This window comes from Sinocyclocheilus anshuiensis, unplaced genomic scaffold, assembly GCF_001515605.1.
Source record: "Sinocyclocheilus anshuiensis isolate Anshui unplaced genomic scaffold, SAMN03320099.WGS_v1.1 scaffold766, whole genome shotgun sequence".
Classification (NCBI taxonomy): Eukaryota; Metazoa; Chordata; class Actinopteri; order Cypriniformes; family Cyprinidae; genus Sinocyclocheilus; species Sinocyclocheilus anshuiensis.
In genome coordinates, this window is record NW_015546060.1 from 370,094 (window position 1) to 382,877 (window position 12,784).

Here is a 12,784-nt window from a genome sequence, read left to right on the forward strand (position 1 = left end):
AGGCCTTTTTTAAAAATCAATACAAATAAATGAAAAAGCTTCATATTTTAGCATAGCATCTTGCTAAATCACTTTACTTGCAATATGTCATTAAGACAGTTTTAGGAAAATGTCATCACACAGTTGGCTCATTAAAATGTCAGAAATACAATAATAATAATAATAAAATCCATTTTGTATTTTCTATTGTCAATATAACACTGGATATGAATTTGTTCAAATAAAGAAAGAACTGACAGGCAGCCAAGAGAATAATTGATACACATCTATGATTATAGAGACATATCTCTAGATATGCAAATACATTGTCTTGGTTCCAGGTTGAAGCATCATTTTTGTCAGTATGAATCATTTTAATTATACTTTGAATAATTAGTGCGGTGGAATTTCTGGTTCCTGTGTTTTGAGGTTCGCTCTCCTGTGAAGGGTGCAAATGTGTTTCAACGACAGAGGGTGTGTGTGTGTGTGTGTGTGTGTGTGTTTGGATGCTGATGTGGGTCATTACCCCTTCTCTGCCCCCTGGGGAAAGCAGGAAAGAGGAGGAGGGATGGATGGATGGGGGGAGAGTTGGAGGATAGGAGGGGGGTTCCCAGGGGAGGAAAATCCAATAAATCAGCCTGCAGTCTCCGTGCTGACATGGGGCTTGTCTGTGAGGGGTGTGTGTTTGTGTGTATGTGTGTGTGTAGATGGGATCACAACAACAGCATAGCCTTGTCTGGCTGTCAGTCAGCTCCATACTGTCAAGTCAAGTCAAGTCACCTTTATTTATATAGCACTTTTAACAATACAGGTTGTGTCAAAGCAACTGAACAGCATTAATTAGGAAAATAGTGTGTCAATAATGAAAAATGACAATAGTAAACACAATACAACCACAATCAGATGATAAGAGCAGGTAATTTGTAACTCTAATAAGAGCAGTCTCAGTATTATGATACGGTCTAAATCCTGACAGGAAATCCTCACAGATACCATTTTTCTCTAAGAAGGAATATAATTGTGAGGATATTACCTTTTCTAGTATCTTGGACAGAAAAGGGAGATTCGAGATCGGTCTGTAATTAACTAGTTCTTTGGGGTCAAGTTGTGGTTTTTTACTGGCCAGGCAACATACTCACGCGCCTCCCGCAGACCCTCATTACCATTCATCCATTAGTTTCTCATGCTCAGTTCTGGCAGGCTGATTACTTACGTCTCCTTGTCTTTCTTTAGTCTTTTGGATGTCGAGTTCATCCAAAAGTGGAGTTTGCATCACTGATATTAAGTGTTTCCTTAGCAAGGTCACATCTGTTAAGTGCATGTATTGCGACAATTACTTAAGCAGATAGTCAAGGAGGCTAGGCTACTACAAGTGTCACACCAAGAGCAAAGTACCAACACAAATGCAAACAAATTATCTCTTCACCACTGAATAAGTGAACATTTCTGCTCTAAATATAGGTCTGTAATTGGAGAATGTGAAGACGCCACTGTCAGTTTGATATATGTGTGCAGGTATGTTTGCAATCGAGGGCGTGAAACTCTATATCCATCATGGAAACTGTATGTTGTTATGGAAAACCAAAAGTTATGTGTTTGTGTTAAAGGAATATGTAAGTGAAAAAAATTCACAAATCTCATTAATTTGTGCTGAATTTCAATGTGCGGAAATGCAAATGAGGTTTTGAGAGCTACAGCGGAGGGGATTTTCAGCAAATAATGACTTGCATTTGGTGTGTTCATTGCATGGCTTCAGAAGACTTTGAAGATTATACTATCTATCTATCTATCTAAATATACTGTAATTTACTTTTTTTTTTTTTTTACAAAATATAACATCAAATAATGATTAAGATATTTATTTAAAATAATGATTAAGATATTTGCACATATATAAAAAAGGAAGATGATTTTTAATTGATGGTTAGAAATGTCATGTGGTGTACATGACATTTTTAGAGCCATTATTAAATTGAAACAAAAAGCATACAAATCCAACAGAGCACATTTTTAAGAACTTGGCATGTGTTTTAAAGTTGATTAAAAAAAAAAGATTTTTCCTTGTTTATTGTAGACTGATGATGGATTTTTTTTTGTAATAAACTCTTTAAATATTCTCCCTACTGCCAGCTCTGAACGCTAAAAGCATATTTTCCTAGTAACGAAGCAAGAAACATGTTGGTCTTTTTTCATGTTCAGCTTTCAAAATGCTCATATCGATGTTGTTGCAATATTGTGTGGGCTGCATGTGAAAGTGAATTACAGGGGAAGACCATTGATCAAGTTTGTTACTTGCTAGTGACAACTGTGGAATAAATAATGTCAATCATTGTAGGGGATAAAAATGTATTTTGTTCCGTTTTCTTGGCTCCATTGGAAAGCTCCTCTCGTCTGATCTGAAAAATAGAGATATTGACCATTGCTTGTTAAACTTTTGTGAATTCTGAGCTTTAAAATGCTATTTTTTCTCTCTCTGAAAACACACACACACACACACACACACACACACACACACACACACCAAACAACATATATCAGACGTCCTGCACCATGATTCTAATATGTGCCTCGTTTATGACTGTTTCCAATACATATGGACCGCAGTGGCCAGGAGACCTGCTCTGTGCATTAAAATTCATGGGAAAAATGGGAATAATGAACCCCCCCGGTCCCCATACATCCTCTAAATCTGTATCTCTCTTTTAAGCAGATCCCTCTACACTCCTCCTTCCCTCTATTTTCTCTCATCCTCCGCATCCATTCTTTCTGTTTTTCAGCCACACTGCTGCCAGGTAGTGATTTCTACAGTGGGAAAATTGCTTTTTCAATATCTGCCTCTCTAATTATGAGCCCAGCTAAAAGGGTCACGCCACTGGAATACTAAATGTCTCCTGAGTTTTTACATTTCTTTACACTGAAAGAGAGTTTACGTATTATATTATTTATGTCACGGCAGTGCTTGAGAATCACTGCCGTTCAAATTGTTTTGTCAAAAAAGCTAATTTGAACAATTTATCCAAGATATTCCTTAGCCATAATGCCTTTGTAAGCTTATTAAGCTGTATTCCCTGACCCAGAGCAACACACACACACACACACACACACACACACACACACACACACACACATAAGAGATTTGATTTAGGTCACACACTGGTTCCTATTGGCCCCTGGAGCATGTTATGTTTATAGTGAAGCCGTGTTTCATGTGTCTTTGAGATCAAAGATAAAAAAAATTATGCCGGACTATCTCAGGAATCTTCAAAATCAAGATATTTCATAAACAGATGGAGAGACTGGTGGCCAAAACAAAAAGTGATTTACATAAGAAATAGGCCCTAGTTTTAAACCACTAGCCGTGGGATTTCATTGTGGGCGCCCTGAAACAATGCAAAGCGATTTAAAGTAATAAAAAGAGAGAAGAGAGAGAAAAAAAACTACTTTACATCACAAAAGGAATTTGAATTAAAATGTCTCCACCGCGCGCACCGAAAGAGTTAAATGGTTTTCTTGGTCGCTCTGAGCGCCTGACTGACGTTTGGGGTTCTATAATTGTGACGCGCACCAATCAGCGAGCGGTCAGCGCTCCCCACGTGGGGCGCTCTCGGCGCTGATTGGCTAAAGCAGACAGTGTTGATTGTGGCTGGGTCAAACCCCACGTGGAGATTTCATTCAGCATCATTTCAATCATTGTACAGTTATATCTGCACCCTTATTTTTCAATCGAAGTCCTGTGCATAAAATTAGACAATGTGAAGAGAACGTGTGAATACTTTAGTATAGACTTTAATATGAAAACAAACGGTTTTGTTCATTTTTAAAAGGGGTAACCACAAAACATCGTAATTTCAATATTATTTCCTTCAAAACGTGATTAGGCTGTGTACACTCCATGTATTGTAGTGCTTTTCCCTGATAGTTGCACAACTGAGGCAACATTTTTGGAGTCATTACATCATAATGTTTGTAGAAAATAATATAAATGTTTTTCAAAAATGTATGAAACCAACACAGAGACCACATTTTTAATAACTTGCCACGAACTAATTTATAAACGATTTATCCTTTTAATTATCCCAACGCATCCTTATTTTGTCACTGACCCACATACATAAACAAATACAGTACTGAACAGATCAATCCATGCGTTCCTACTCCCACCGCAGCCTGAAATGAGTGTAACTTGAGAATGTAACTCTTTGCTTCTGGTTACCACAAGCCAAACCCCTTCTCTTTTTGCACAGGGGGGCATGCGTTTCTCTTGAAGAAAACAACTCGCATGTCCCATTGAAAAACAGCTGAGGATCCGAAAGGAAGGAGCGGATGAGGAGAGAGAGAGAGAAGCAGACAAAAGAAGCTGCGGCTGAGTTGAGTACTGTGGTAGTCAACGTAGTCTTGGGAGCACGATAGCTGGCCATCCACTTGGTTTCTTTTATTATTTTCATCAGTAAAGCACATCAAGGGCGGTGGAGCTCTGAAGGCCGAGCGCGTGCATTCTGATATTTCGAGGTGCGTCGTAGTGAGGGACTCGATACCGGACTGGGCGCATCTTATATCGCTCGATAAAGCAGAACAAAGGGAGTCTTGAGCGAGGAATGCGCGAGCCGAGCCTGGCGCCGCCAAAACAGGGCCAAATGTGCTTCTGAGACCTACAGAAAGGCGCAAACTCTTCTGAAACAACATTTAAGGCAACACCGAAACGGAACCCCCTCAAACCGCAACAAACCCGTTATTTACCATGTTTCCTCAGAATCGACCCTCGGTAAGTTACCTTACTACTCCGCAAAATGACCGCCTGCTTGGTGCGCAGTGCGCTTTTGTATGTTTCATACATAGGCTAAAATAAAGTGTGTTTGTACCCTTTGTCTCATAATTTGGGGTAAACGTTCACATGGATTGTGAAACTAGTTGGCCGAGTAGTGCTACTCATCAAGGCATGATTACATCAAATCAAGCCACACTAAAATGTGCTTTCAAATTAGGCTATCCGGGATATTCGAGGTAACCATTGCGATCAATTTAATCAATGTGCTTAAATAATACTACTTCCACTTTACGTTATTGTTGTTGTACCCCATTTCAGCTTGTAGGCAGATCACCGTATTTCTGGTGTTTTAACTACTGATGCACTTCAAGTTTCAAGAGTGCCACACTTTTTTTTCCACCTTTCATACATTTAAGTTTTATTAATTAATCATTTAGACTTGTATTTTCTTTGCTTTATGCTCTAAGTTAAATTTTTTTCCCTCATGCTATTTTTGTTTGTTGTTTTTATCATAAGGCATGTGACAATTCTTAAAAAAAAGCTAGTTGGGATTTTAGTATTAGTGATATTTCAGCAAGGCCGATAAATCAGCCAATGTTTGTACATTGAGGTTAATCGGCCGATTATTGCATTGCTTGGTCGATTAATATATGCGTTAGATCTCCCTTGTCAGAATAGTTCAAATGTCCTGTCAATATATAGTACACAATGTGATATGTAGCAAATATTGGGGAAACGATGTTTGTTTTCAGTGTACATGTGTACATCTCAATTGCTATAATTAAAATGTATATGTGCCTGTATCACAAATATATCGGGCATGATTTTGGTCACCCAGCTCTCTAGTTATCGTATTGGCATTATTGGCTGTTGAAAAACCTATATTGGTTGTCCGCTATTTAATAAATGTCAGTTATTATTATAACACGCTGAACTGATTGAATCAAGCTATGTATATTAAAATCCTTCCTGAGGTTTCCCTACAGTTGCCCTACACCCCTCCCCTAGCACCCCCAACCTTCCCTAAGGATGCTTGAACATTCATTTCCTAAGGGATAGAAATTAGATTCCACTGGGGTGTGCAATTTCGTGATCTGAAGGAGATGCACGGTACACCTTTTAGATGTTGTTCTGCAGTGACCAGGAGGATCGGTTCTTTTCTTATTTGTCTTTAGAATGAGTGATTGGTCCAACCTGTTTTTCCAGGGCACACAGCTACTTCTGAATACGGTCTCTTTCCACTCACCTTGAACAGCCCGAAACATGAAGAGGTGGTTGGGATGTGATACAGCTATGTTTTGTCATCTTAATAAGTAAAGAGATCATCTGCTGTCCAAATCATAGTTTTAAGTTTTTAGATATAACCAGTACGTTTCTATATTAAAAATAATTTGAATAGATATTAACTATGGCACAGGCATTTAATTTAGTCAATTATGAGCAAATATATCTTGATGCAATTGGAATACGACCTCATGCGTTAAATAAAGAGGTTGAAACACATACAGAACCAACCCACACATTCCTCAGTGTGTGAACAAGGTTAATACATCCAAAAATTATCATCTTGTTTAAAACAAGCAATTTAATACAAAACCCTTTGTTTGATATAGGGATGGCTTCAGTCAAAAATCTCTCTTCATTTACCCTCTTAACCAAGACAATAATTTTCATGTTAATTAGTCCATCAGTTTTTTGCTTTCAAAGTGCTTTTAACACCGAATGGGAGAGTTAGTGGTTGCTGTTCAGTTTAACTTTAGGCTAATAGAGAGCATCATACCTATATTTTATGGAATTAAATAAGGTTTTTGTATTCAGATAAACAGAGAAAATTATTTGCATCTGTATTTATATTGCTTTTTGAGTAATGCAAACAAAAAACTGGTTTGTTTACATATGAGACTTCAAATTTCATCATCAGCTACTACTTTTTATTATTACATTGAATATCACTATCAAGTGGTAAATCTTAATTGTCAGGTTGAAACAGTTGGCAGTTCCTACAAATTGCCTATTGACACCTGCTGATTGGTCCTAATTCTGGTTTCTGGAGAGATCTGCTCCAGCTAAGACATCTCCAACAGAGGAGCACCACTCTCCTTTCTATGTAAGGTATTTCTCAGTATTCCTGCCTGACACTGTTCCCATTTCTTCCAGCTTTCTGTATCCAGAGGAATCCAAGTGAAATCAGGGCATGGCCCATTCTGGCCATGGCACATGCCTTGGCACCCTCAGCCAAGGCACCCTCAGTTTGCAAAAGTCATTGGGAGAAAGCATGGAATTCCTTGAAACCGAAAGAACAAACAGGCTGCGGGTTACCTCATAAAGGAAGCACCTAGAGCAATTACCACAGCTGACAAGCCAACGTCGCAGCGCCGCTAATGTATCCTGACAGCGGGGAAATTTGAATAACGAGCTTGCGGAGAGGGTAGAGAAAAGATGTGTGAGGTTAATGAAACAGGTGCCTGGCACCATAATACACCCCACATCCCCTCCCCCATCTAAATAAGGGATTACTGGGGCTTTCCTTAAAGCTCCATGCTGCCGTAGAGTACGGAATCAATGAAACAAGGCTGCGCCTAGGTCAGATTCCCGGGGAGGTTCTTTAAAATGCAAATGCCTGCCGGTTGTTGACACTGTAGTTGAAAGATTTCATATACAATGCCTGAACTTCAAACGTTGCTGCAGAAAGCATCGCCTGGTTCTTTGGATTTGTGTGTACACCTAAAAAGAGGTTTTCTTCAAATGGTTCAGAGATACAGAAGGTCCATTCCAATTATTTTTAGCCTCAGTCCTTCTCTACCACATTTTCTAGGGTGGATGTTTATGTGAAAGCTTCATCTTTTTTTTTAAGGAAAAACATTATATAATTAGCGGCCTTGCTGGTTCTCAGAGGTTTAATTCGGTGAGGCTCCCATGAAAAGACACCTAAAGAGAATGTACAACTGTTTTTAAAGCACAGGTATAATTTAAACAATGATCTCAGTGAAGAGTTAGAAAGTTTGGAGAATCCAAATTGGGCTCTGTAGCTATTCTCTGGGAATGGAAACATCAAGCGCGTTGTCAGTTTTTTCCAAGTGATTTGTGTGTGAAAACAGAACCCGCTTTATCAAAGGTTAGGCCACCGTGTTGACAGGTTTTGGGATGTCGGTCATCATGGCCGGCCGCAGCATTTCACAGGCTGTGTAGCAATTCTCAGATGTAGGCCATGTGGGAGTCTTGTAGGCCCCTCAGCCAGACTTATGACAGAATGAAAGAAACTGTGGTTTGGACAGCTCAGTGGATATAGGCGCAGTATTTCTCTCTGTGTGTATGATTGTTTGTAGTGTTTAGCAGCTGCTTCTTCGTTTAGAGTCTTAGTAAGTGGGTGGGTAGGGGGATTTGGGAGATCATTATGGTTTGATGCAACACAACATGTAATTAGAGGAAAATAAATGAAAACATTGCATGCACACTCACACTTTCCAAGATGCATTGTGAGTGTGGTAAAGAAATGGAATTGGACATGCCTATAATCTATATACTAGGCTTTTCATAGTATCTAGACAGCTCAAGCTATAATTTTCAGCAGACTGCATCTTTATCCTGAACCGTTCCTAACCAAGTGTCATGTGAGAACTTGTTTGTGATTCTTCACGAAGTCCAAAAGTGTGAGAATTTATCCATGATTGCAGTCATTACTGCCTCAAGATGGCTTTTTTGGTGTGACCCATCTGCATGGCATAAGAGATTTAATCAGTTCAATCAATTTGGGTGTTCAGAGTTTTGCAATAATACAGATTACTGTGTCTGTGACTTTCAACAAGAGTGGCCCACAATGCTAATTATGCCAGGTCCATGCCAGGTTTAATCTTGTTGTGAAATTGTCGAGGTCAAGTGGACCATTTATTGTGACAACCATCAAGGAAACTCGCACTGAGGATTTACAAGGCGATTTAGCCTCAGAAGCAGGTTATAAGAGCATTGAATTAAAATGGCTGTCATATTGAGACTGGACACATAGAAAGAACCACAATAATGGCCTCTGAGAGGTGGTGACACTCTGTGGTTTCGGAAACTTGAATGTCTAATTAATGAACATTCAGTCTCCAAGAAGCTCCATGCAACTGGCTCTTTGGTCTCAGCCTTTCAGCAAAGGCCTGCTCTCTTTGTCAATCCTTTTTTCTTTCTTCCGGAAGTCTCTTTGCACCTGTACGCAAAATTCAATAAAAAGAGGTGAATATCAGAGTGAGAAGCTGGGTGGGGTAGAGAGAGAGAAGATAAAGAGGAAAAAGGGAATAGAGCCAAGTGTCATTCCCCCTTCCTCCCGCCTCCCCCCGTCAAATGGCCTTCCTCCTCTTGTTCTCCAGACTCTTTTCTTTGGCTTGTGAGGAGTAATTGTAGTGTGTGTGTGTGCTCCCTGCTAGGCTGGAGCTGTGAGAGCCTGGGGTTCTGGACAGCAGATTGAAATGCAGGGCTGGAGAGAGGAGCTTGTTAGAGTCTCTAACAATGCGCCATGTCTCCCATGAGCCGAAGGCCGAGAGGCTCCATTCTCCCTGTGCAGATCGGTCCAACCCCCCCATAGACATCCCCCCCCAAGTACTCCAAGCCTGCTGCCCCGACACAGGGTGACCCCTTTTACCCACAGACACCCTCCACCCCCCATTTGATATTTGCAGTTACATCTGTCCTCATCCCTCCAAGACAAGCTTTAAGCTTAAACTGTCCATGTACTGTGTTTTCATTTTCTCAGTAATTCTTGGCTAGGTCAAGGCCTTTATAGTGTTAATGCATGTCACACATGCTCCTAACACCCTGTGACAATTTGCCAACGGTTAGCCGCTCAAGTGTTTGGCAGTAAATGCGACTACCGTCAAAACCAAATGCTCCATGCTAATTGAAGTAATGGGGCTTTATGCACTTTCACATTTGATCAATCATGTCTCTTTTGGCGGTTTTCCCCACTTTTAGCTCAGAAGAAGAGATTCCCGTGAGAAGTGCAAGAACCCCTGTGAGGTGCAGTCGTGAGTTCGAGGACCTTAGTCAGCAGAAGTGCTTAAAGACAGATAGATGGATGGACAGGCCCTACTGTACAGCACATAAGCTTTTGTCTGCCTGCCTGTCTGCATTACCCCGAGACCAAGCTCCTAATTGCTGGAGCTGGCAGAATTCATTTAGCTTGAAGGGGTCCTCACCCTGATGGGGTCCTCTTTCTTGCGCCCTCTTCTAATCCATGCTTAATTTTAAACAAATGTCTTTATAAATTTTAGCAGTAAGCATGGTCCCCACCCCAATTACCCATCCTCAGCACATCCACAACCACTGTGATATAGACACGTAATGTAGTCTGTAATGCTTTATCCCTTTACAATGGAGCCTATGTCATGGAACTACCCCAACCCCCATCCTCTCTCATTCTTTCATTGCTTTCTCTCTGGTTCTGGGGAGCTTGTCTTTCATCAGTGTCCTTCATTTCTGCCATGTGCACAGAACTCTCTATCTTGCTCGCAGACCTCTGTGCAATGAGTTCCTCAAATCATGTTCGCACTGAATGAATCGTCTGATTTTTTGAAGAATGCATAATTTACTGTTTTAAGCAGAGTTTCATTATAAGTGTTGAAATGATTAACGGCTCCAGGTCCATGCATTAGGCCCGATAGCCGTATGCAGTAGCCAGAAATTTGCTTTTAAGTTTATCTTCTTTTTAAAAGCAGCTTTTCCAGTTTAAAAAAAAGTTTTAAATGCTAACTCTCCTCCTTTACTTTCCCACATAGGCACCTTTGCAACCACCGCCCGGGTCCTCTGCTTCAGTTGCAGCAGCAGCAGCAGCTGCGGCCGCTGCAGCATCGGGGTCGACCCAACCTCTAAAACTCACTTACTCCGAGACTCTGGACCGCATAAAGGAGGAGTTCCAGTTCCTGCAGACGCAGTATCACAGGTACAACCCTCTCTAAGATGACTGATCTGAATTTTATTGAGCCTGTAATTTAGTCAACCCATGCAATGCAATTGTTGGAAGAGGGCTATAAAAAAGGTTAAAATGTAAGTGGTTAGGGTTGCCAAATTGCTTTTTTGTGGTAGCTAGTTTTATGCTTGCCCAAAGATGTGTACAAGCTCTAACCAGCTTGACCAAGATGACTGACTTCAGCCCCAACAGCTGGCCGTCCATCTGATCAACCTTCTACACCAGAGGTGTTCAATTCTGCTCCTGGAAGGCCATTTTCTTGCAGAGTTTAGATCTAACTGTTGATAAATGCACCTGAACCAGCTAATCAAGGTCTTCTGGATTATTAGAAACTTCCAGGGAAGTTATTGCTAAATGTGCAAAAAGGTGGCCTTTTATAAGCAGGATTGGACGCCCCATATTTAACACCAGCTGGAATTTCTAACAAGTAGGGCATAGAATTTTGTTAGTATTCAACAGAAATCCCTTACTGTAGCTTCGGAATGGGAAAGACCCACCACTTTCTCATAACACACATGCACCTTTGATTCTGTGGGTTTGTCTTTGATGTGTACTCTGAGGCTGAGGAATGTGGCCAGACCAGGCATGACCTGCGTGTGGTTTCTGGTAGGTGCTGGCATCCTCTCCGATACGGTAGTCCATGCCCCTTCTGCACACTCATACACCCCTCCTTATTACTGGCAAACCTTCACATGGCTATAGCTTTGATTCCCCATGCCAGCTTCGGCAAATCCACCCAGTCCCCACATTCCTATTATTAGGGCTCTTCTGTTCCCGTCTTCGGAGTTCAGTCAAATAAGCTCAAAAATCCTCTGTACAAACAGAGTTCAGCCCTGCTGATGGCTGCTGGTTTTACACTTATATCTGCCTGGATAGTTATGGTTGTATTTGTTCAAAATCTTTCCCAGAAGCCAACAGTGAAGCAGTTACTTTATGCATCTTTCTAAATTAATTTAATAGATAATACCACTCTCATGTGGCCCTCTATTGGTCTTCCAGTCAGTTTTTAAGAATTGCTCATCTGCTCTTGCTTTTTGCAGTTAGCTGTTGCTCGGATATGTAATGAATCTGGGTTGAACCTGGTGCAGAGAACCAAACACCTGCACAATTGTTATCAAATTACAGCATTAGCCATTTCTTTTGTTGGGTGTTTATTGTCATTACAGCATTTCAACTTAAGCAGAGCTCGCAAAATCGCTAGCCTGGCGTCCCGGAGCTATTGTGTCTTCCAGTCGGGCTACCAAAATGTATCACCGCCCTTAAATACAGGGTTCCCGTGGGTCTTTAAAAGGTCTTTAATTAAGTTGTATCAAATGTAAGGCCTTATAAAGTCTTAATTATAATTTCAAGAATTTTTAAATTTGAAAACGGAAAGACAAGAATTATGACATAGCTTATTGTGACAAACTTCAAAAGGCAATGAATTCATTGAATAAATATGGGCGCTCCATGTTTCAAAGTATAAAGGCGGCGCGGGTGTTTTTATATGAATGTATCTTTGAAGGGAACTGACTATTCAGAAAAGTTTTGATAGTATTTTCATTTCATCTTTCCTATAATACCCGAGTAGTTTTTAGTAGCTTTTATGAGCGCAGCACTGCTTTGTGTACAGCCGTTACCGGAGAAACGTGATATTTCTGACGCTCCAAAAGCACCACCTACTGGCAGAGAATAAATTTGCATTTTTCCATAAGCCCGTCTGTTTTTTTGTTCAGACCAATGCAAAATTTGACCCATAATTTTACGCAGCAAACAAGCAGAGTTGTAAATGTGAAAAGCTAATGTGCCTTCTAAAAATCTAAACAATTAAGACAGTAAGATATATTTATATTTTAAATTAATATGATAATGGTAAAGACAATGAATTGAAGGCTGAAATGTGATGTTTATCATTTTGTAAGATTTTTTTGTTTTTGTGAAAACCTGTATCTGAACTGTAAGTCATGTCATTTTACGGTTTAATATGTTACTATAGACTAGGGCTGCACGATTAATCGCATGCGATATTTAACGCGCCGCATCTTGTGGTTCTGTAATCAGCGGTAAATCTCCATCACCTGCGTGCTTTCACATGGAGCAGCATTAACAGCATTAAC

At 40.3% G+C, this 12,784-nt stretch overlaps 1 protein-coding gene across 6 annotated transcripts in view; it reads left to right on the forward strand.

Moving 5' to 3' along the window:
* The first annotated feature begins 4,086 nt into the window (after positions 1-4,086).
* The window catches only part of LOC107699413 (transducin-like enhancer protein 1), a 38,569-nt gene continuing 29,871 nt past the window's right edge, over positions 4,087-12,784 (forward strand). For 3 of the 6 annotated variants that reach the window (XM_016500655.1, XM_016500653.1, XM_016500654.1), the window contains exons 1-2: positions 4,087-4,741; positions 10,498-10,661. In XM_016500655.1, the coding sequence (XP_016356141.1) occupies positions 4,718-4,741; positions 10,498-10,661 (188 nt within the window). In that variant the 5' untranslated portion in view covers positions 4,087-4,717. The remainder of the gene's footprint in view (positions 4,742-10,497; positions 10,662-12,784) is intronic. The other 3 variants (XM_016500656.1, XM_016500658.1, XM_016500652.1) reach the window with 2 other exon arrangements.